Raw genomic sequence first — 24,900 nt, forward strand, 5'->3', positions numbered from 1 at the left:
GTTACAAAGAGTACTGTTAGTTCCATTTTGTTCTTCAGTAGACCTGCGCTCACGTTGCTTGCTTGTTGCATGTGTTTTTGTTGGCTGTTGGGACTGTTGGCTAACCATTTCGTTTCGAAGCATAACAAACTTAAGAACAGTTGTTTGCTGTATGGCATCTCTCCACTACATTGTAGTGCTTAAAAGGCTTTGCACCATTTCATCACCTTGTACATCAGACTCATACTCACACCAACATTGCTCTCACTGCACTCCTTTCTTGGGGAGCTTTTCAGCATTTTCACCTAGTGCTGCATTTAAAGGGGATGGCTAGCAACTGATCAGTGGGAATCAGTGGGAATGCTGGGGGATGATTGTTCCAATCCTTGTGGGATTCATTTAAGAGTACATTATATATTATTGTTGTGTGAAAATTATTTGCTTCAGAATGGTGTCATATTCAAGTAATGTGCAGTTTAATATTTCCAGGTGAGCATGCCTGTACAGTGACGGGGTGATCGTTAACGGGCCATTAAAGATCGCCCCTTCACTGTACAGGCATGCTAACCTGGAAACATTAAACTGCACATTACTTAAATATGAGAGCATTCTGAAGCAAATAATTTTCACACAACAATAGATATACAATGTACTCTTAAATGAATTCAACAAGGATTGGAACAATCATCTCCCAGCATTCCCACTGATTCCCACTGATCAGTTACTAGCCATCCCCTTTAACCTTTTTAGCAGGGATACTGTTCAACATTAGTTTCCTTTATCAGTGTAGCTTCAGTTTCTATCTCATCCAATAATTTTAAAAAGATAAGAGTTGGGCAATTAAGCACTCTTGATATTTGAAAAGAAATTTTAAGAAAGACAGGCAAGTTTTACGTACTTGCAGAACCCACTAAATGTAGAGCCAACAAATATCTTTTTAAAATCATTGGATGAGATAGAAACTGAAGCTACACTGTTAAAGGAAACTAAAACCTAGTGCTGCATTTAACCTTTTTTTCACAGGGACACTGTTCAACATTAGTTTCCTTTATCAGTGTAGCCTCAGTTTCTATCTCATCCAATAATTTTAAAAAGATAAGAGTTGGGCAATTAGGCACTCTTGATATTTGAAAAGAAATTTTAAGAAAGACAGGCAAGTTTTACGTACTTGCAGAACCCACTAAATGTAGAGCCAACAAATACTGTATATGTGACCGTGCATCACAAAACGAACAAAAAGTCACTCCCCTTGATTTTACAGGAGGACTCAAAAAAGGTGAAATGGGTCAACCGAGTTAATCTTGAGTTTTTCATATTTTCTGAAAGAGCTATACTTCGTCTACATTATTCTTTAGTTTGGGATCACAACATGAATGGGAAAGTGTGTTTTCAGCAGTTTTTCTACAACCCTTTTTTTGGGGGAGAATAGAATAATCAGGTACAGCTGTATGTCTTAGAGTTCCCTTTTCATGTCTTGAAATCCTTTACACACTCTTCAATTTCAAGTTTAATAACTTTTGAAAGAATAACTCTACTGCTTTGAAAGTTGGCTTTAATCGTGGACAGAATGTGTCAATAGAAATGCTAAATTTCAGCTTAATCTGATAATCTCTTCATTGTTGTTGCTCCAGTGGTTTATATCCTGTGTTTTGTCCCTTTCATTGCACAGCTAGCACGGCTTGGTAAAGATAAAGCACTTGAATAGACCCTGTTCTTCAGAGCCTCTTTTCTCAATTCACACTTTTCAAGAGTGTGTGCTTTCTTTCTAGTATTTAGATAGGTTAGTCGAGTCCATTTGAATTGAGTTATACATCATTTTAAAGCTTAGAGTCTGCTCTGTAAGAATCTGCCCTTAACTAAAAATCCATGTCTGGGGACTTTTTGTTGGTTTTGTGGTGCAAGATCACAAATAGAGTAGATGAATCAGTCAAGCCTAAATCTTCATCTCTTAATTACCAAATTTTGCCAATTCCAATCTACATGTGTATTTGATTTCCAATCAAAACATAATTTGAATAACCCAGTCTTGATTAGGAACAAGGATGTTTATCATGATGATACTTCAGAGTATTTGGTCAGGAGGGAAAATTAATGGATATTGCTTTGGTTTAAAAAACAAACAAACATTATGACAATGGGTGATATTATAGTAGCCTCTATGAATGAACCTGTAGAAGAAGTGCAAAGTTCTCGGAAAAGATGATATTCTTGATAGTGTAGCTTTATTTCTGGCTCTTTTGTTGTTGCTGTTTTTCAGGCAAGTCTCTGTCTATGCTTGTGTTTTCAGAAATAGACTTCCATGGGAGCATTTACTGTCCCCATATAACTGTCTTATACTTCCATGTCTTTCGTATATGTGTGACTGTGACTACGGTGTATGTATCTGTGTGGATAAAGCATGTATTGTATGTATGACTTTCTGTGATTGTTTGTGATAGCTAGGCGTACACAACTAAATTTCTTGCGCTGCATTTCTAATACCTCTCTTCTCTGTGTCTGCGCCATATATGGCCTCACTCTGCTTAGAAGATGTGGAGTGTGTTGAAATACATTTATGCGTTGTTGTAAATGTGGGTGAGTGCATGTTTACCTGTGTGTGCTTTCACCTTCATACACACTGCAGCTAACTGATTGCTTTGTATGTCTGCATAGACACAGATAGAGTGGTGAAGCCCTAGAAATGTGTAAGATGCTACAAACATGATAGTGTTGCTAAGTACAAAAACTAGGAGGGACTATACATTGCAAATGCATGGTGACATGTATTGATCAATATTATCGTGATCATCGCTTATTTGGCCAAAGGAATATCTATGTCAATGTGCCATGTATACTGGCAGTATCTCAGTTTGGAGATTTTTATTTTTTTGTGTGGGGGGGGGGGGGGAGCATATCCAAGTAATCTGAAGAAAAATAGTAGAAATGTTATCATGAAATATATGGCACATATTTAGATATTCATTCGGCCACATAAAGTGATGATTAGGGTATCATAAATCAACACAAGTCAACATGTGTTTGCACTGCATTTATTAAATTTCGTATAATTTGTAGAGATACACCTGGGCCGTATTTCATAAAGAGCTGCTGGGATAGCAACTCTTGCTGGAATGACAGTTGTCATGGTAATGACAAGAATCAAGCTTACTGATTGGCTGTTGCTATGGAAGTTGCTATTCCAGCAAGAATTGCTATCCTAACATCTTTTATGAAACAGGGTCCAGGTTTGGAATGTGTATTCATGCACTTCACACCGTGTGAAACAAGTTAATATTAGAATAGGAAAAACAAAGGAAAAACACAAGAGAAGGCACTGTGAGCAAATACACGCCTATAGTTGTTAAAAAGCAGGGAAATTATGAAAAGGTGAAGTAGGTTGTAGGAGAAGGGTGTGAAGTTGGAATCTGAGGGCAAAAGTGATGGTAGAAAAAGAATTTTTGTTGCAGCACCAAAAAGAGGAAGAACACCTGTTTTTACACATTCCCTGTGGCTGTCAGGATTTATTTTTCTCACCATAGCTCTGTGCTCTTGCAATATTGATTTGGCTGTCAGGATTTATTTTTCTCACCATAACTCTGTGCTCTTACAATATTGATTTATGAACATGCGGACAAAACGTTATGTTTCCAGTCAAATTAGTGCATAGGAGGAACTCTATTTCTTTCATAACTTGTCTTTCCTTTCTTTACTTCCATTTTGTGTGGAGTTATGCCATTTCATGTTTGTGAGTCCATTGCAGTACCATTGTAGTGACAGTATATAACTTTCAGAATGAAACAAGTTGTCTTCAACTCATCATTTTTATGTTTTGTTGTCAAGGATTTGATTTGCTTGTTTAGCTTTACCCGGATTTTGCAGGTGGTGCTAATTGACTTATTGACTATTGAATGTCTCAAACCAATTGTGCTCGATTGTCAAGTTCGTACTAGGGTATAATTGACATAGTCGTACACCATATGGACTTATTTGGTTTCTGAATGTTGAATTTGTGCAGTTTGATTGTTTGTTTCCTAACATACATTCTGCCTCAAGTATGGTTGCTTTTATTTGTTCTTATTTCATACTAAATTGAAAAATCTGAGGCAGTCATCAATTACATATTTGTAACGTCTGATGAAGATGTATGTGTGTAGATAGTGTGTGATTACAGTATGCATCTTGTATGAATTTAAATTTTAGGGAAATCATGTAAAAAGTGTACCATTTGTATGTGCATTGTATATGAACATTTATAATGTGTGCTAAATGTGAAAAAACGACAATAAAGCACTATAAAAAAGGAAATGTAAAATAGAGAGTAATATTATCATTCTCTCCAGCAATTTTAATGCAGTACCATTGATTACTATAATTGCCCTCTCAACAAACTTTACATGTATTGTAGTATACATGGTACTTACATATATAGCTGCAAGTTCATTGGCAAATGCCATACAAAGTTTTTGCATAGGATGCCTTGCTTCAAGATACCTGTGATGTTCTATATTCTGACACGGCTGCTAAATGAGCTTCTCATATTAGAGGTGTGTGAGCGTGTGTGTGTGTGTGTGTGTGGCCAGGACTGTGTGATAATCATTGTCACATGTGTCATGCAAATCATTTCATGAGAAAACACAGATGTATTGTGTAAAATCAATGCACGTTATTGCTGCTAGTACATGCAGTAGTTCATCATGTGCACACAAAAAAAACAACCCCACACACAAACAAACAAAAACACTACTTGCATGTTTGCGTGGCTTAGTGCTCCCTTGCCCTGCACTTTTCCATATCCCTTTGTCATCTGGAAAATGTGGACAAGTAGTGCAGAATGTGCATTTTTGTAGTAATTACTCTTTTGTCCCCCAATTTATCAGTCATTGCATTATTCTGTACTCTATGCTATCCCAATACAGTGCTGAAGCCTTGCAGAAAAATCAGGAGATTGAATTCAAGAGAAACAAAGAAAGATTTGTCTTCCTCAAGGTGAGCTATATGCCAAAGTTTTGTATTCTCTTGTTTCTTTATGTCTTTTTGTCTTTCTCTGTCTCTGTCTGTCTGTCTGTCTGTCTGTCTCTCTCTCTCTCTCTCTGTATGTAATGTAGACATAAATAATAATAATGATAATAATAATAATAATAATAGTAATGATAATAACAATAATAATAATGATAATAATTGACAGTTTTTATATAGCGCATAACACAAAGTGATAATGTCCCTATGTGCTCAAAAAATGAAAAGATTCTGCAAAAACATACAATTCCAAATATGTTATATATTCAAAAGAGACTCTGCCCTCTCAATATATCCTGTGTCACCACCTGTCTCTCTTATGATACCTACTGGAGATGAGAAGAACCAATGTTGAAATATCAACATTTTACCACTACATACCGTATGTAAAGAGATACATACATGTAGATCTAGATAGATAGATTGATTGATAGATTGGTAGATAGATAGATAGATAGATCAATAGATAACTACAACAGCTATGTTTATATAGGGCATAACACATAGTGTATGTGAGATATTAGAATATAATTTCCATTATTGCAGGATTGCTTTTGAAAGTAGTATTTCTAATTTGTAGTCAGAGTGCAATAGGTAAGAGCTTGAAAGTTAAACTTGTTTTTTGTTTTAAAAGTTTTGGCAATGTGCATCACATGTAGGAAAGATCCACAGATCATAGTGTGAGTATAACATTGAGGGACTGTGTTTAAGAATATATCCAGTTTAAAAACTCTGAACTTCATGGTTTTTACATGCAGCTAGTTTCTCTGTTATTGCTTGAAGTCATACAACAATAGCAGTTGAAAATACAATGTAGATACATTCTTAAAAGGTGGAAGTCGATGAAGTACTGGATTTACCATACTCAAAATTTTCCATAGACAGTGGTGACAAAATAATGCATAAATTAAAGCAACTATCTTCATGATAGTTCTCGATAATCATAGCATAATTTTTAGACCTTTTATATGCTTAATTGTTTTGTCAACCATTTGAACCTCACTGTGCAGTATTGTACATTGTACAGAACTTGAGACACCTCAGTATTAAACAGTGTCTTTACTTTTGCGTGGTGCATTTTCTTGGTAAGATGTTCCCAGTAACTTTATACTGACCCTTTACCCCCTCATGAGCGAGTGATCACTACTACAAATTGCAACTTAGATATTTCATGATTAAAAAATTGCCTTGAGTAAACAGTAATGATAATGTTTCTCTCTCTCTGTGTTGCAGTGGGGATCCAAGGCCTTGCAGAACATGCTGATTGTCCCACCGGGGTCCGGCATCGTCCACCAGATAAACCTTGAGTACTTAGCTAGAGTAGTCTTCAGTACAGACAGCATCCTGTATCCTGACAGCTTAGTCGGGACCGACTCCCATACGACCATGATCAATGGACTGGGAGTTGTGGGCTGGGGTGAGTGGACATTGCAAGTTTGCAATTTAAATCCTTTTTGTACAAAATTTCTTAGTGTGACAATGTTTTGAAATTTGAAACGCTCTGGTTCTATGAAGCATCTAACTATAGAGTAATATATTGACCAATGTGTTCAAATGCCTTTTCTTGAAAGCATCAAACTTCAGAAATGACATTGACCTTCTCAAAACTGTGCTTGTGTGGTGGCCGGATTTAAAAGAAATTTTTATTGCAAGTTTCTTGGAAAAATGAAACAAGTTCTGTATCAATATAATGGAAGAGGTTGATCATCTTGGTGTAGGATGATGAGAGAGTATAGGTGATTGGCTGTCTCACGATGTTGCATGTCATCACATGTTGTCACACGATATAGTGTCAGATGTCACACTATGTTTGCTACATCGTGGGACAAACAAATCAAGTATACTCTCTCAACAAATTATGTGTCACTTGGAAGCTTAGAGACTTTGAAAATTGATTTTACCAAATTCAAGAAATCAACAATTGGTGACTCTATCAGGCTTACATGCCAGTGGGTTTCAAATAAATGTGAGCTATACTTTCGTGAACACAGACCAGGTTAAACCACAAGGGGAATATGTGAAGACACCTCATTACAGGGTTGCCAGATGTCCCTCGAATAGGACATTAAATGGAGGTCCTGTGTTTCAGTTAATGATAATGATAAGGGCTAATGATACCCATCTTGTATGGTCCACCCCAGGTTACTCGCAATAGTCAGCAAAAAAGGTGTTAACCAGGTGCATTATGCTACATGAAAGAGAAGAAGAAGAAAAAGAAGGGTTAACAGAGATCTGTGATGGAATGCTATGCAGGTTGTGTGATGCAAGTCTCCCTCTTTTCTCCCAAGGTGTTGGTGGCATTGAGGCAGAAGCCGTCATGCTCGGACAGGCCATCAGCATGGTGTTGCCAAAGGTCGTAGGTTACCGTCTCGTCGGAGCGATGAACCCACTCGCCACATCCACTGATGTTGTGCTGACCATTACCAAGGTAAGATGAATTGTGGTGGTCAGATTGACAATCATGTCTCATGAGTCTTAACAAAATTGATCAAAATATAAACATTTTTATTTCTTAAATGAAATCTACATAGTGTCGAGTAGATAAATCTTCAAATTATTCCACTTTAAAGAGACAATTTGTTGATGTTGGAAACACAGATAACACATGTAGTGAGATGTGACACAAACAATGCTAATATGACACTTTTCTTATATTTATAGGGAAGGTTTCTAGACTAACCATATCTAGGTAATATGGCATTTTAACAGGATCTTTTTTTTTTTCAGTGAGATTGATTGTGTAGTTTAGGGTTATATATGAAAGTACCTGTAAGGTATCCTTTTTAAACTAGAAGGCCAGTTCTTATCCCCTCTGTATTACATTGATCTCTCGGTGAACATGCATGATGTGAAGTAACAGAATCAATCCTAAATTGAGGTGGTGTAGTATTTTGTAGATGGAGAGCCTGCTGGAAGTAAAAGTTCCCTTGGTGAAAATTGAGGACCAAAAAGCAGATGAAAACAGTATTTCAGTGCCATCTAGAACACACTCAAGTCATGGCTGCATAACAATAGTTGATATGAGATGCTGTCATGAAAGTTTGTATTCATTTAAATAGTAGTAGCTATCATGCAAATCGGCAGAAATCTTTCCTTTGATTTCTTGCTTTGTGTAGCTGGGTGTTTTCAGTGAAAATGACCATTCTTTTGTTTTAAATATTCCTTGCCCAGCACCTGAGACAGATTGGGGTGGTGGGGAAGTTTGTGGAGTTCTTCGGGCCCGGTGTGGCTCAGCTGTCCATTGCAGACAGAGCGACCATCGCCAACATGTGTCCTGAGTACGGCGCCACCGTAGGTTTCTTCCCTATTGACAAAGAGAGCATCGTGTACCTGAAACAGACAGGTGAGAAAACTGGAATTTTGACAAGAAGTGAGAGCTGTTGTGAACTTGAGAAGGTTTGGCTGGTCTATCAATCAACACTTGGGGAAGCATTCGTTTCATAATTATGCATGGAAATGCATTTACAAACTTTTTTATTAATATTGCTAAATACCAAGCTTTTTGTCAGGAAGAATATAACTGGCCAGTTTTATTTAAAAGGATTACATGAATAATCATTCTATCACAGATGCTTATCTCAGTAAATTTAAGAGTCAACATGTCTGTTGGTACAAACGACTTTTTTTTTTCTGCTCATGAGCAAAGCGGAACACTGAACTAGCCTAGTCATCTTGAGACAAAGTTGTCTTTGCTGGGGGAATGATAGTGGAAGAGCATTTTGTAGAGCACTGCTAACACAGCTGATGCTGCCGTGGGGACCATACTATTACAAATATTGCATGATTTCTATGTTGATTAATGTTATTATATATGAAGCTGTTGTTTTCCGTAAAGCTGGATTTGTAGCAGGATGAAATAGAGAATTAAAAATAAGATACCTAAAATGCTCAAGGGTCAAGTGCAGTGGGTATCAGCCATAAGGTTTTGAGAAAATTATATTCATCTTGATATGGTATACCTTCATAATCAAAATATTTCTGCATTGAATAAAAAAAGGGGGGAAGAAAAGCAAATATGGCTACTTCTTAATGTTCGTGGATGATCAGATCAGGTAACCACCAAAGCACAATTTGCAAAACGCACACATTCAATGAAACATATAGATAATGCAGAAAAGTTGTCTATGCCATAACATGATGAATGCCATAATAACATAGGTATATCAGCCTCAAACAGCATTGACGTCCTTTTCTAGCTTTATGCTCGTGCCTGCGCTGAGTTCGAAATCTTCCGAAAGCACAACACTTCCATGTTTGTTACCACAGTTCTTCTGAAAATCTTGTTCGTCAGGTCGAGATGAGCACAAGATTAGGTGTATAGAGGCATACCTCAAAGCAACCAAGATGTTCAGGGACTTCAGCAAAGCAGATGAGGATCCCATTTTCTCTCAGGTATGCTGCAGTGATAATCCTTTAGCATATGGACCAAAAAACAACAAACAAAAACATTTGCATCAGTTGATGTTACAAAGGTCCAGTACTTGGCTAAGTTTTGACCATTCTGTACTCTTATATTCAACATCTATCAAACTTGGTCATTTCATAAGCTTTTCTTCAGCCTTACCAAAGATTGCTGACAGGAAGCCAAGTTTATTTCATAGTCAAAATAGTGGTAGTCTTATTAGGTGTAAATAGTGTTCCTTGATGATTTTACAGGGAGAGTTAAAGATAAAGATGCAGGTATTTATCTATTTGTTTATTTGTTTGTTTTTTGTTGGTACACTTTGATAGTCATTATTCATGATATGAGAGCATGTATATCAGAATCAGAGAGTGATGTCTGCCATATCAATACTGGAGTGAGCATTGCTTGGCTTCTCCTCTTGGCTAGGTCAAGATTATTTTACATTTCACTTCCCACCCTTTCAGGTAACCCCACATACACTTTGGTAGAGTGTGAGCAGAAACAAAAGTCATGCTGAAGATCTCTGTTCAATGTAAAGTAGGTCTTGAACCCTCTATTTTGACTGACAAAGTCCTTTAAGGACCCTGTAGTTTGGGGAAACATGGGTGGTCCATTTTAACTTGCTGCCCACCGGAGGCATTGAAAAAACCACTAGTAGCGCCTGTCAGCCATGTGTCGGTGAATACGGCCATTGAAGTGTGAGCTCAGTGGTAACAGTTGACTCGAGTTGAGATTTGTCGCCTGTGTGTGTACTTACATACACTGTAGAGATCGGTGATAAAGCTGTATGCAATTCATTATGGGGGTTCTTGAATACCGGTATATTTCAACCGGGCTGGCCTTCCTACTCCATTGTGTCCCCACATTACTGGGTCTATTGACCGATTCTGTGACGCGCTATGTGTATTCTTGGCATGGGCAGCGCCATTACTGCGGTGTCTCAGCCGACCCCCCCTCCTCTCTCCCCACCCCTGTCACACGCACGGAATGAGAAACTGATGCATGGTTGTTTTAGCCAATGGGCGTCTCGTACTGAGTGCGCGAATGCTTGCTTAGTGCATGAACCTTTGTTACAAGTGCGCGATAAACATGTTGCCCGTGGGGTGGGGGAGAGGAGGGGGGGTCGGCTAAGACACCTCAAAATGAGCTTATGGCTGCCCTCGACGAACGCGAATCGGTCTATAAGGCAAGTAGTACAGTCAGCGGCTGTCAGCCAACTTGAGAATTTTGTTCCAAATGTTCATTCTTTGTTGAAGGTGGTAGAGCTGGACCTAGCGACGGTCAACTCGTGCGTGAGCGGGCCAAAGCGCCCCCACGACAAGGTCATGGTGAGTGTGATGAAGGACGACTTTCAGCAGTGTCTCGACAACAAGGTGGGCTTCAAGGGCTTCGACATCCCCGCTGACAAGCAGGCGACGACTGTACCTTTCCTCTACGACGGGCAGGAGTACACCCTAAACCATGGTTCTGTCGTCATCGCTGCCATCACCAGCTGCACCAACACTAGCAATCCCTCCGTCATGCTGGGTGCCGGTGAGTAAATCCATCAATTTAGATTTGATTCATTTTGTACAGTACTGATATGGTTGTCTTCAAAATCCCCTCTTCCTCCCAGCCCGTCCCCACCCCAAAAATAAAAGTCATGTTCGTTGGGACCCTGAACAAGTTATATTGCCTGCATTGTACGTCTTCTGATTCATAAGATTGGTGCTTAGAAACCGTGATGTGAAAGATGCTAAAAGATTTTGTTGGACACAACAACTGAGTGGGCACTTGTTGACCCATGATGCCCTTTTCCAGGAATATGTTTCTTCTTCGACATAACTATAATAAGAAATAGTGATTTTAAAGCCTTATTTCTCAAGTCATGTAAGTCTGCAAAAGATACAAAGAAGATATGTATATTAAAAGAAAACAAAAGACAGAGATGTTCTTCCCATTTTAATGGTCCAGCATAAGTTCTGTACTAGTTTGGTATTCAAATAGTAGAAATTGTCTTTCTTTTCTTTTGTAACAAAATTATTCCTTTGCATGATTGGAAAAGAAAATATCCAGAGTTCAAAACCAACTAGTGATGGTAAGTGTTGTTCCTTTTCTTGGCCATATCATAGATGTACTCACTTATGATGATTTTACATCACTTGTTCAATATCCGTGTAATCACTCTCAGTGTTTATCAAGGTTCTGTGTACAATTTTGTTCTGGGCAGGTCTGCTAGCAAAGAAGGCCGTGGAAGCTGGCCTCAGCGTGAAGCCCTACATCAAGACCAGTCTAAGCCCAGGCAGTGGGGTGGTCACCTACTACCTCAGGGAGAGCGGAGTCATTCCTTACCTAGAGCAGCTTGGGTAAGCTTTTTGCCTTAAAGGCATAATTTATCATTTGCAGATGAAACAAAAACCCAGCATTAATGCTTGGAAATAGTTCTAGAATGTGAGTTAGGGATAGAAACAACCACTGTAAAAATTTGAATCCATGTAATCGATGTTAAGTATTGTTAAATACACAAAATGTGAACAATAGTTATAATGAAGATGTTTCCAGACTAAACCATCTACAGTTATGGTTTAATGAGAAAAATACTAATATCTCCTTATATTTTAGGCTTTATTGCCCAAATTTTATATGGTAGGATTTTTCGTGATACAACAGACCTACACATATGCATCAAATATGTGATATCTTGAAAACGTTTTAAATCACTGCTCCCAAAGGTAAACAGGACCTTAAAGATGGTACGTGCTGGCTGAGTGATGATTATAAAATTCATCTCTTTTTTTTTTTCTTCTGTGGCATGGAAGATAGTGGAATGTATGAGAATGACAGTTTGCAAACTTGAGGAATTTTGCTGATCACTTGTTATGATGAATTCGTACAGTGTCGCCCTCATCTCAAGATAAGATTGGAATTGTCACAGTGCAGTTATTATATTCCCAGCTTGCCTATTGTAGAGGACAACTCTTATCATTTATTGAACATAAACGCTTGAAGATGCAGGAGCTGTATCATACATCTTTTATATGTGACTGTGCATCTCTAACATCAAGTCGCATGATCCAAATTTTATGTGAAAACTCAAAATAGTTGAAATTGGTAAACCTAGTCTGTCTTAACTGATGTAAAATATTTTTTGAAAAAAAAATTCTACTTCATTCTAAAATTTTTGATGGTATAGCAAACGGAAAACTGTATTTTTGCAGTTTTTCTAGTGCAACTTTTTGTAGAATGCAGTTTTTTGTAGAGTGATAAGTTATGTTTTAGAGGCCCCTTTCATGTTTTAAAAACTCATTACACACTCTTTGCTCTCAACTCTAATAACTTCTAAAGAAAATAATGCCAGTGCATTGAAAATTTGTAGCGGACATTCATAGAATGTGCCTAGAGTGTGCACAATTTCATCTTGATCTGATAATCCCTTCATTGTGGTTGTTATGGAGTTTTACATCCTTTTTTTTTTTTAAATCCAGTTCATTGGAGAGAGCACAGCTTGGTGAGATTAAGCTCTTGAATAGTCCCTGAACTTCAAAGCCTCTTTTCTCAGTAAACACTTTTCCAGAGTGTGTACATACTCTCCATTATTTAGATAAGTTAGGAAAGTGCATTTGTGTTAAGTTATACCTCATTTTGAAGCTTAGAGTCTGCTCTTTCAGAATCTGTCCTTAAGTATAAATCCATGTTTGGCGACTTTTGGGTGGTTTTGTGATGCAGGGTCACATTATATTATATATTATGCATTTCGTTATCAAGTAAATATGTCTCTTGTATTTACACAATGTACATCATTTCAGCATGCAGATTTAACATTGTTATGCTTTCTGTACACCAGGTTTTACATTGTGGGCTTCGGTTGCATGACGTGTATTGGGAACTCTGGCCCCCTACCTGATGAAGTTGGGCAAGCCATCGAGAAGGTATGATGTTGTAAATCACATTTCGCTGAAACTGTGGAAACTTCTTCTTTTTTTTTCTTCTTTTTTTTCTCGGAGGGATAGCAAGCATTGAATGCATGACATCTCTGAGCTTCAAAATGTCGTGTAAATTGAAAAGGAACTTGCCATTGTCAAGTGACAATATGAATTATGATAAATGTCATTCTCTTCTTTAACTACATTAGCTTACATGTAAGAGACCTGCACTGCTTTATGTGCACTGATTACAGTGTTTATTTCATATGTGCTATTGTGTTGTCAGGGCTCCACACTATCTTTTTTTTTTCTCTTAAAATCTTTGAATTTGAAATTTTGGTAGCCCAATATAGTAGCAAATATCACAATTCATTTTGAATTTTAGCTGCCTAATCAGGCCACCAAAAGATAGCCTTTTTGAAGATTTGGTGGCCCCAATCCACCGCACTACTGGGCCACCAAGTCACAGAGCCACTGCTAATGTTCAGCCCTTGTATTTGTTTGGTCCTGTTGTTATTTAGATGAAATATCATTTCAGAAAAGTTATATCATTATGTCACAGTTAAAGATTTGGGTATTGAATGCTCTCTTTAAAGAGATTTGCATTGAAAAAGAAAGTAAGTCGTAGTAAAGCTCATGATAATAAAACTAAATAATGAAACTAATCTTTTTCCCAACTTGTTGTAGGGTGACTTGGTAGCATGTGGTGTGCTGTCAGGGAACCGCAACTTTGAGGGTCGGATCCACCCCCTCACCAGGGCCAATTACCTGGCCTCTCCACCCCTTGTCATAGCGTACGCACTGGCGGGACGAGTCACCATTGACTTTGAGAAAGAACCTCTAGGTAAGACCGATACCTGGACATTAAGGGCATTTCTTATTCGATTGGCATGTATGCTGTCGTGTCCTACCTGCCAAATTTGAGGAACAGAAATAGTACTTATTTGTAATGATGCTAACTGTTGATCAAGACCATTTTTAAACTAATTTCCTACAGGAACTGTGTGTATCTAACATGAAGTCTTATGGGAAAATTGCAATGTCTTGAAGACAATATGTTGAAGGACTTGTGCAGTGCAAATGCATGTTGGCTTGTGTTGATTTATGATCCCCTCAACATCACTTGTGTGGCCAAGTGAATTATGTGACATATATTTTGTAATAATTTTTCTACTATTTTTCATCAGATTTCTTGGGTATGCTGACAAAAAAGAAAGATTGCCAAACCAAGATTCTGTTGATGAGACCACCTGTCTTAGCATAACTTGTATGTTTGCATGCAATGTATTTTGTTAATTATGTGATTAATATGAAAACATCCATGTTGTACCCAGTTTAAGGAGAAAAAGCATTCCAATGTCTTTCGTCAATCATATTAGTACTTTTGCTGTGATTGACAGAATCTTGTTTCGCTGGTCTTTATGGGATGGTCTGTATCAGTCTTTCTATCTGTTTTATCTATCTTCCTGTTTATTTATCAACCTATCTACTGTATAAGCCGAATATTTCGCGAAGTTTTTATTTCACGAATTTCGCGAGTCAGGTGCTATTTGCGAAATTAAAGACACGCGAAAATATTGACTCTGATCCCGATGTGAATGTGACGTACGCGTGTACACTTCTCCGTTCTGTACAGACTCCACGATCACGAATTTAACCACTCGCAAAATCGTCGGGAATTCCCGATTCGCGAAAATTTAGACTCGCGAAATATATAGCGTATACAGTATCTATCTGTCTGTCTTTCTATCTATCTACCTATACTGTATCTAACTGTCTGTCTTTCTATCTATCTACCTATACTGTATCTAACTGTCTGTCTATACCGGGTGTCCCAAAAAAAGCGGAACGGTGGATTTTCGGTACCTTGCGTTCTAAAAGTGATATATTTTTTGACACCATTAGAAAGAGCATCTTCCGCAGAAGACCATGATACCAAAATCATTAAATTTGGATCAGTACTTTTTATTCTACGGCAATTTCTGTAAATGCAATCATTTTCAATTTTTTGCAACTTATGAGATAATAATTTGGATGCGACACGCGTTCCATACGGTGAATTGTGTAAGCTCGTTGATCCATGTCAACAAAAGATCGCTTTCATATTGGGAGCGCGCACACACACACACACACACACACTGTTTTTTCCTGGCCGTGCCCCATGTGAAAGCTGTATCTTTTGTTGACATGGATCACCGAGCTTACACAATATTCACCGTATGGATCGCGTGTCGCACTCAAATTATTATCTCATAAGTCGCAAAAATCCAGCGAAATTTGACAATGACTGCATTTTCAGAAATTGGCGTAGATTAAAAAGTACTGAACCAAATTTAATGATTTTGGTATCATAGTCTTCTGCGGAAGATGCTCTTTCTAATGATGTCAAAAGATATATAACTTTCAGACCGCAAGGTACTGAAAATCCACCTTTCCGCTTTTTTTGGGACACCCGGTATATCTTACTATCTATCTACCTATACTGTATCTAACTGTCTGTCTATATATCTTACTATCTATCTGTCTCTCTGTTTGTCTACAGGTCAGGATGCCGATGGCAAGGATATTTTCCTGATGGACATTTGGCCAACCAGGGCAGAGCTGCAGGAGGTTGAGAAGAAATATGTCATTCCTTCCATGTTTGAGGAGGTCTACACAAAGATTGATGTGAGTGGAATTCAAACAATTCCCAAAGAAAAATGAAAGATAACGAAGGAGATTTTCTTTTGATATTGCATGGTTCCAAGAGTAGACATACTGTTCAATTTACTGGATATGCCATGTTTGCACACAGTGTGTTCAACAGCTGTACTCCCTGAGGAGTGTCATTTGTGTTGACAGCTCAGAGGGCTTGGACAAATTGGTATCTTTTAGGTACTCCCCTTTGCTCATGGGTGAACAATGACTTTGTGGGCATGAGAGTAGTCCATCCACAGGTCTTAAGTGCTTTTTGATGGTCTCTCTGTGCCCGCTTTGGTGCTGTATCGATCGTTTGTTAAGATTAGATGGAGATATCAAGACGATTTCTTCAAATCATTAGATTTATTGAGTATAATGAGCCATGCTGATAACTTCAGAGAGTACGAAGTGCTTCCTTTGTTAATCTTTGGCAGAAAGAGCTCCTGTGGGGGCACAGAACTCATGTGCAGAAATGTGAAAGTGTACTTCATTTGTAAGACAACGTTTGAGAGCTCAAAAGTGAACCAAAGTGAACCAATTTAATACGTACCATACTATACCATGCCAGATTTGGAGCTTATGAGTGCTCTGTGGAGAAAGCTTACCTTGTAAGTTACTTGTAGAGGGGGTCATACGTTTTGTGGCAACATGATCATGTACCTGGTATACTCGCGCTACTTACAGGTGTCAAGGACAAAGAGAACCAACTCCTTGCATTATGATGTATGTGGGTGTTACGCACATTCTTCTCTTGCCACCTGATACAGTAATGGTACGCTTTTAGAGCACATCGGGAATTTGGCTCTGGATATTATGGTACGGTACACTTCTGGAGCATTCAATCGCAACTCTAGCACGGGTATGATATGGTACACTTTGGGAGAGCACTTGAATGCACCCTTAGATCATTGAAAATTTATAATTTGTCCTCACCCTCAACAGCAGTGCAAATACAATACAAATGACAATGACTTTCTCTCACTCTTTACACTGCCCCACCCCCCCCCCCCCCCCCTGCCCCCTGCCTCTTCTTTCAATGAGCAGAAGGGAAATGCCAGCTGGAATGCCCTAGAGACATCAGATGACATGCTATATCCTTGGGACCCAAAGTCAACGTACATCAAGTCACCTCCTTTCTTTGAAACAATGGTACGTCTGCTTCTTACATTTTGCATTGCCTTTCATGTAGTGTAGAGGTAGTATGCCCCTTTGTATGTTTTATGCTTTATGTTTAGCAATTTTATTCTTCATTCCAATGAAAAACAAGTACTTTTGAGATGAAGAATGTGATTATCTGATATGTAGTGTATCATGCTTTATGTATACTCTTCTAATATTTTACAACCAAAGTATGTTTCTTGCATCTTAACTAAGTTTTTAGTGTGCGTAAGTATGATTTTTGATCTACAAAGGTTATCAGCCCTGATTCTGGATGTATATCATGATCTCAGATAATGATCCAGCATAAAAGCCATTGGCTGCAAAATTATGAGAGTTTGCCAATATTTTTGTTAAGGATGTTTACTGTAATGGAGTGCGACTGTTCTCTAATACTGTGTATGGATGAGAATCGGTCGTGATTTTCAATGACCCTCTCTTCAGACCAAAGAGCTTCCACCACCGAGGACCATCAAAGAGGCACATGTCTTGCTCTTCTTGGGTGACTCTGTGACGACGGACCACATCTCTCCCGCCGGCAGCATCGCCCGCAACAGCCCTGCGGCACGCTACCTGGCGAGCCTCGGCCTCACGCCACGCGAGTTCAACTCCTATGGCAGTCGCCGCGGCAACGATGCCGTCATGGCGAGGGGCACGTTCGCCAACATCCGACTCCTCAACAAGTTCATCGGAAAGGCGGCGCCCAAGACGATACACATTCCCTCCGGCAAGACCATGGATGTGTTTGATGCGGCTGACCTGTATCGGCAGGAAGGGCATCCGCTGGTAGTCATTACGGGCAAGGACTATGGAGCTGGATCCTCAAGGGACTGGGCAGCCAAGGGCCCATGGATGCAGGTAAAGCCCCTTCCCCACCTCCCTGTTGAACTAGCGACAGGGTTGGCTAGAGTTTACCTTGAACTACCATTGGCGGAGTAACTATTAGTATGCCACAATATTAGATGCATGAAATTGATATGTGCAATTCCCACGGAAGTAAAAGCATTTCTGTCGTTGAGGTTTTCATCTCAGCTTCATTTAGAGGTAGAATATGCACTGATATCACTCATTTTCATATTCTGAAATTGAAGGAGGGAGGTTGGACAACCTGCCAAATAGGAATTTGAAGAGTTTTTGGGGGTTTTTTCAGTGGTAGAATATGTGTACCTTTGTGTAGGAATTCATGCAAAGTTAAAGGGATCGTATAGTTTGGTTGAGACCTAATTTCAGGTTTCTAATATTTTTTGGTGAGATAATGAGAAACCTCTTATGAAATATGAAAGAGCATGTAATTCTATGAGGAATTCAACGTTTATTTGATGAAAATTGGTTTTGAAATGGCTGAGATATCCAAAAAAGAGCAATTCTAATAAAGTGTGGGACCCACACTTTATTACGATCGCTTTGTTTTACTTTGTTTTTGGATGTTTCAGTCATTCCAAACCCGATTTTCATCAAATAAACTTTGAATTCCTCTTGAAATGGTATGCTCTGTACCATATCGTAAGCGTTTTCTTGGTATCTCGCAAAAAGTTAAAAGCCCAATTCTCATCTCCACGAATACTCTACTATCCCTTTAAAATATTATAACCTATGAAAACATGTGACTGATTACTGCACGCTGTTTTTGCTGTATTGAGGGCTCTGCATGTTTGTTGGTATTTTTTGAGGGGAGGGAGGAGGGGGGGGGGGATATGTAATTGATCTACTGTTTTCAAAGATAAAAGATTTGTTACAATTGAGCATTTGTGGTTAGCAATATATTGCTATTCTGAAATACCCACACTTGTTGCATATGTGGGGGTGTATTTTGTTATTTACAAACAGGAGATTATGTAGTCCTAATATAAATCAAATGTCGCAAGGACAAGACAAGCCAAGAAATACTACAATTTTATTATGCCGTTAAAAGTGTGGAGGATGTATGATACTTTGGTTGAAAGCCAGGATGCTTTGCCATGTTGGTGTAGTCTATGTTGTTTAGCATCTTATTATGACAGAGTTTTTGCTTTGAACTCACTCCCTGTACAAGGTCCCGCAGAGTATAAAGCATTTTTAATGAGTGAGCTGATTTGCTTAGAATAGAAGTGAGAAACACGTGGCTCCTTAGACATTCATTTCTTCACACTTTATGTCTTGGCTGTCAATCACACAGGGTGTGCAGGCAGTAATAGCCGAGAGCTATGAAAGGATTCACCGCAGCAACCTGGTGGGCATGGGCATCGTACCCCTCCAGTTCCTACCGGGACAGACGGCCGAGTCTCTGGGACTAACGGGAAAGGAAAAGTACACCATCTCCATGCCTGAGGACCTCTCAGCAGGGCAAAGGATAAGTGTCCAGGTGAGTGAGAATACAGCTTTAGGTTGCCCCATTGCTGTCATTAATCTTCTAGCAACCTGAACTGCCTGTAGTTACCCTGCTTGAAAATCACTGAATGGGCCAAAGCCGACTCGAGATGTGGCGATGTATGTGTCTTATCTTCATTAGTTACCACCAGCCTCTAGGGATAATCAAGTTTACCATCTCAAGTTCAGTGTTGGTTTTAGCATTGATATTTATATGAGACATCATCCCCTCTCACAAGAAGTGTGTGCATAACTTATCGTCGCTGGGGTGACAAGACCTCGTATCTACAAGATGTCAAATGTTCAGGAGAGCCCAAAAACATGGCGGCCAAAGCACTATAGCGAATGGGATAGCCTTTCCTATGACATGCCATGGTGGCTTCATTTTTGGAGTAAGACAGTTTGGATTTGGCCAGGACATCACTTAACCCATTATTTGACCAATAATCCAAAAAAGTCATTTTTACCAAAATTTCAGATACAAGGTCTTGTCACCCCAGCAATGTTATGCTTATGCAATAGTCACCTGTAGATCACACACAAACGCTTTGAGAATGACCACATAAATCTAATTTTTGGGAGCAAAATCAAGATCCTTTGAGAAGTGACATAATTTGTGGCATTTTCATCCATCTTCCTGAGCACATGTCTAAAACTAAGCATTCATAGCTGTACTTTGTCACATTTGACTTGAATCAAATGCAGTCCCTTTTACAACGTACAATTCCAGCATGATCCCATAGACTTAGCAATGGTATGAAGATATCTCTAGTGTTGGGGATAGATAGTTGTGATAGGTATCCAATAGCTTCCATTAATCTGACTGTCAGTGTTGGAGTTTTATTTAAGGCAGTCTATGGAGGAAATAATGCCAGCGCTATCTCTGTTAACAATCTTAAAATCACCGTATATCTCTAACTGTTTATGAAGTATATAGAATTTACCCCATTTAGCTGCACTACCGTTTTGCAATGATACATTTCTTCCTTCAAAAAAGCAAAAACAAAAACAAAACAAACCCACAAAGTAACAATTTATAGTTCGAGGATTGAACTACATTTAGCCATGCTTGTAATACATGACAATAAAATTGCTGTATTACTTCTACTTGTATAAGTGTAATTCTTACTTGCAAAAAGTAGTCTGTGTCTTACTGAGAATGATATCCAGGTCAGGGATATGTTTGCACTAATCTCCAGCAAATGTCATCTCTTGATAATTCCTGTCCTTTTCAGGTCAGTGACGGAAAGTCGTTTGAGGTCATTGTGCGCTTTGATACCGATGTGGAGCTGACATTCTATCGCAACGGGGGAATCCTGAACTACATGATTCGGCAGATGCTCGTCGACTAGTAGTAAAGCCGGCTGAGCCTGTTTGTAAGGACTGCAATCGAAAGCTTGGGAGAAATTTTGAGGAAAAAGTGCAACTCCAAGCCAGAAATGGTAATCATTTGATGCTTCTTGTCTCCCTGATGCTGCAGTTTGACATGAAATAATCAAGATACAAATTCTGGTGCACTCCCGTTACAACGAACACGGTTATAACGAAATTTCGTTATAACGAAGTAAATCTTCTGGTCCCAAAATTATCACCATTAAAGCCTATGGTACAAAATTCGCTTATAACGAACACGGTTATAGCGAAATTTCCGTTATAACGAAGTCTTTTCCGAGCGCCACAGACAAAGAAAAACAAAAGAATTGTGCTCCGTTATAACGAAATGCGAATTGCTTTCGAAAATACGTAGCGGAACAAGCATTTATAGCGTCTCTGCATGGGTGAACGTTTCACACCACTGTGTGTTCGCTCCTTGTGTCACACACAGTTTCTGAGAGGAATTTGCGTTTATTATTGTAATACAGTTATGCCATCACATTTCACATAGCTTTGCAGTGTATTCAGCAAACGTAATATACGTGGTTCCTTGTTTTCGTTATATATTGTATTTGTTCGGTTATAACGAAATTTCGTTATAACGAAAGAAAACTGCCGGTCCCGAGCATTTCGTTATAACGGGAGTGCACTGTAATACTGTCTCTGACTGATTGTAAAAGTGCACAAGATGTTCTCCACTGTTTTACTGCCGTAATGTAGTAACAATTATGTCCAAAGATGTTTCATGGACTGCAAATTCATGATTGGCGTTTCATTTCTTGGGGAAATTTTTGGTATCATAACTGCAGTTGCAGCAAAAGCTGAGCAGCAAAGCTATTTATATCATTCTTTCAAATCACCAATTATTCTCTGTCAGTTTCTAAGTCCTCATAAGGCCTGAAAGTAAAGTGAAACAATTAAAAAACATTTAACATGTCAGATTTTACATTTAAAGTTCCAATAGTAAAGAAGGTGTGTTACACTTTTAACCAAACATTTTCATGCACTGTGAGCAAAGTTGTACGGCAAAGAGACCTAGTGTTCCATTTGGTATTAACGAATATTATGTTTGAAATCAAGTTGACATGAAAATGTTCCAGCATATTGCTGTCCCTTTTTTCTATATATTTGAAGAATTATCATATCTAGGTTTTAGTACTTACTGTTGACCAAGAAATGTTTTGGATATTTTCATTCTCGTGTGCACCTTCCTTTTCAGTTGTTGCACACTCTTTTCAGTTTGTGGTAAATTACAAATAACAGGGTGAAAGTTGTTGCGAAAAAAAAGTGAGGAACTATGAGTAACATGGAACCTGAAACATTTGAGATGTATGAAGAATGTGAATTGCACTAATTTTCAATGGCAGATAGAGCAGCCTCTGTGTACAAAATTCAGCTATTAGATAAATGCAAATAGTCCACTCTTGGATGCTGATTGTAGAGTCTGTATGTCAGCATCTTCATAAGCCACTTTTTTGTGCTATTGAAATCAAGGATTTTTGTATCAAATTTCCTTCGATATCGATTCTTCCTATGCGTGCACATGCTTCAAAATGTGAAGGCACCTTTGACCAGTACCCTTGTGTCATATGTGCTATGTTTCTTTGAGGCAATGAATGATATGTATTCAGCATTTAACCCCCAGACTGATTCCTTGAAGGGGAAGAAACGTCTGATTTTTGTTTTCTTTCCACATAGTGTAAGCTTGATCCACGCCTTGTGCCACGTTAGTTGCGACAAGTTCTCTCAAAACTTTGTTGTGCTTCAAGGGAGTAGATCTCATGGTCATATGTGCCGAAACTAAATTTAGATTGGATGCGGCATCAGCGGAAAAGGGCCGCATGTCAGGGGACATTGTGAATGGACTGCTAGTGAGAGAGAAGAGTATTGATTGGCTTTCAAGTACAGTACTTGGGATACTTTCACTGTCTGCCAGAGAAGATGAAAAAGTGTAGAGAGGTTTTGAACAAATGTGACATTAATAGAATGCAGTGACATAGTGACCACAGCCCATTTTCTTTATTGAGATAGCTATCATTATTTGAGTGGTTGAGTGTCGCAACTGTCAAAGTTCCTTGACCAGGCACAATCAATTAGATTTGTTGCTATGCTGCGGGCAATAATTTGAAGTGTGTCAATATTACCAACACAAAGTCTGTACAAGCAGTGTCACGACTTACTATGACGCTCAAAAACTCTGGCCACATGTGAGAAAGTTCCCACTCAAAGACCACAGTCAACTCTTTTCTCTTCTTTTATTTTCCCTAGTGTAGTTGTATTTAAGATTCTAAAACAAGTAAGTGGCAAATGTGCTTAATTTATGTCATGAAGGCATAATTTATTTTTTTTTTGGTGGAAAAACAAAACAAAACCACTCTGAAAGAAGTCTTTAGCTTGATGTACTGAATGAATTATCTGTATACTGAAAGAAAATAAATGCTATGTTATCTATCATTTTCTTCATGTTCACTAGTCCTGTAGCATCAGTGAAGTCACTGTTGTAATGCAGACCAGTTATAATTCACTGCAGAACCATCAGCTGTCTTGGCAGTGGTGAGCTGTTTTAGGTGCTTGCCCAATTGTCGTGATCGTCTGTGAAATTCAAAACAATTTATCTTACCCGGCTGAGTAGAAAAAAATCACTTGGGTGAAAATTTCCACATTAACAGTATTCTTTTGTATTTTGGGCTCGAAATGCATATATGCGCTGCAGAATATATTTGCACGCCCCTGAAAACTTAATGATTTCGTTTTTATATTGTCTGTGAAAAAAAATATAAATCATTATTTGAAGGGAGAAAAACTCATGTTACTGCAGAAGGTGTATATTTTATTTGTTTGTAATATCAGTCAAACTTGTTAACTTATGTAAATGTAGCAATGAATTTAGTTTGGTCTCTGTGGTGTTGTAAATGGAAAAAATGCTTTCCAGATGAATTCAAGTACCTGGTGGATCAAACTATAGTCTTAAAAATTCAACATGTATTACATAGAATCTATTTTTTGAATTGGAAGTTGGATAATATGTAATTGTGTTATTAATTTTCAGGTGAACATATTATGATCGGACTTATTGAAGGAGACATATCCTAGTGTGCAAATGTGATTTTTTTTTTTTTCAGTTCATGTGAAGTTTCGATAATGTGTAGTTTTGTTACTAAATCTTTTATATGATTTTAGCACTTGCCATTTTTTTGTGGACAGGTGGCCAGCATGTTATGTTTAATGTGTTCATATCATGCAACTGTTCTCACTAGTCACATTAAGAGTTTGGCAGACAGCACATTTCATTCTTTTAAAAATAGCACAGTAGTCAACACAATTACTTTCATACCACCCACCATTGTGTCATCAGCTTACTTATCTTGTGTAACAGGGAAAGAATTCCTTTCCATGATACAGTATACAAGCCAGAAAGATGGAACTGTGTTTCCCATTTCAATAATAGCATTAGGTCAGAGTGGAGAGGTGGATGCTTATCTGTGTCATGTTCTCCAAGTGGACATACAATGTAGTCAGGATATCACGAATCATAAATCATAAATCGGACAGCATTGTGTAGTGCAAGATACGGACGCTGATGTAAATTATGGCCGTTAGTCTATTGTGTGTTGCACAGATTGTACGTTACAAGTATGACACTTAGGAGTTGAGGTTGTCTCATTGAAATTATTATGTTTTTGAGCAAGTTAGTGTGTATTGGAGGTGTTGTATGTATAAAAAGGTCACATATTGCAGTAAAGGGTTTTAGACACCCAGAAATACAGAGATGGCATATATATGTATTACTTAACAAAGGGGATGAGCATATATGATACTTCCGTTCTCAATGAAGGGAGGTTTTGTAATTTTTCAGTTTGAAATGGGCATATGGTTTTGGTCATATGGGCTCACTTAAAGAACAAAAAAATGGTATTTAAGAATCTGTATTGTGTAAGTTTGGTGAAGTACTACAATGTAGCTAATTATGTTTATGATCTGTTTTCATTTTGTGTCACAATATTTGTTCCAATGTTGACACTAAGTATGAGATGATAATTTGTGTTATTGACTTGCAACCTT

General features: G+C 38.3%; 1 protein-coding gene across 2 annotated transcripts in view; it reads left to right on the forward strand.

Annotated features, from left to right (window-relative positions):
- Window positions 1–20,970, forward strand: part of LOC139730820 (cytoplasmic aconitate hydratase-like) — a 35,594-nt gene extending 14,624 nt beyond the window's left edge. For both annotated transcript variants that reach the window (XM_071641689.1, XM_071641690.1), the window contains 14 exons: window positions 4,875–4,944; window positions 6,208–6,391; window positions 7,263–7,402; window positions 8,146–8,317; window positions 9,266–9,366; window positions 10,636–10,912; window positions 11,589–11,724; window positions 13,203–13,287; window positions 13,969–14,125; window positions 15,824–15,948; window positions 17,005–17,109; window positions 17,563–17,976; window positions 19,274–19,459; window positions 20,700–20,970. In XM_071641689.1, coding sequence (XP_071497790.1) covers window positions 4,875–4,944; window positions 6,208–6,391; window positions 7,263–7,402; window positions 8,146–8,317; window positions 9,266–9,366; window positions 10,636–10,912; window positions 11,589–11,724; window positions 13,203–13,287; window positions 13,969–14,125; window positions 15,824–15,948; window positions 17,005–17,109; window positions 17,563–17,976; window positions 19,274–19,459; window positions 20,700–20,816 — 2,269 coding nt within the window. In that variant the 3' untranslated portion in view covers window positions 20,817–20,970. The remainder of the gene's footprint in view (window positions 1–4,874; window positions 4,945–6,207; window positions 6,392–7,262; window positions 7,403–8,145; window positions 8,318–9,265; window positions 9,367–10,635; window positions 10,913–11,588; window positions 11,725–13,202; window positions 13,288–13,968; window positions 14,126–15,823; window positions 15,949–17,004; window positions 17,110–17,562; window positions 17,977–19,273; window positions 19,460–20,699) is intronic.
- The last annotated feature ends 3,930 nt before the right edge of the window (window positions 20,971–24,900 follow it).

This window comes from Diadema antillarum, unplaced genomic scaffold (assembly GCF_040938485.1).
Source record: "Diadema antillarum isolate AM-2024a unplaced genomic scaffold, OU_Dant_1.0 seq00000338_RagTag, whole genome shotgun sequence".
Classification (NCBI taxonomy): domain Eukaryota; kingdom Metazoa; phylum Echinodermata; class Echinoidea; order Diadematoida; family Diadematidae; genus Diadema; species Diadema antillarum.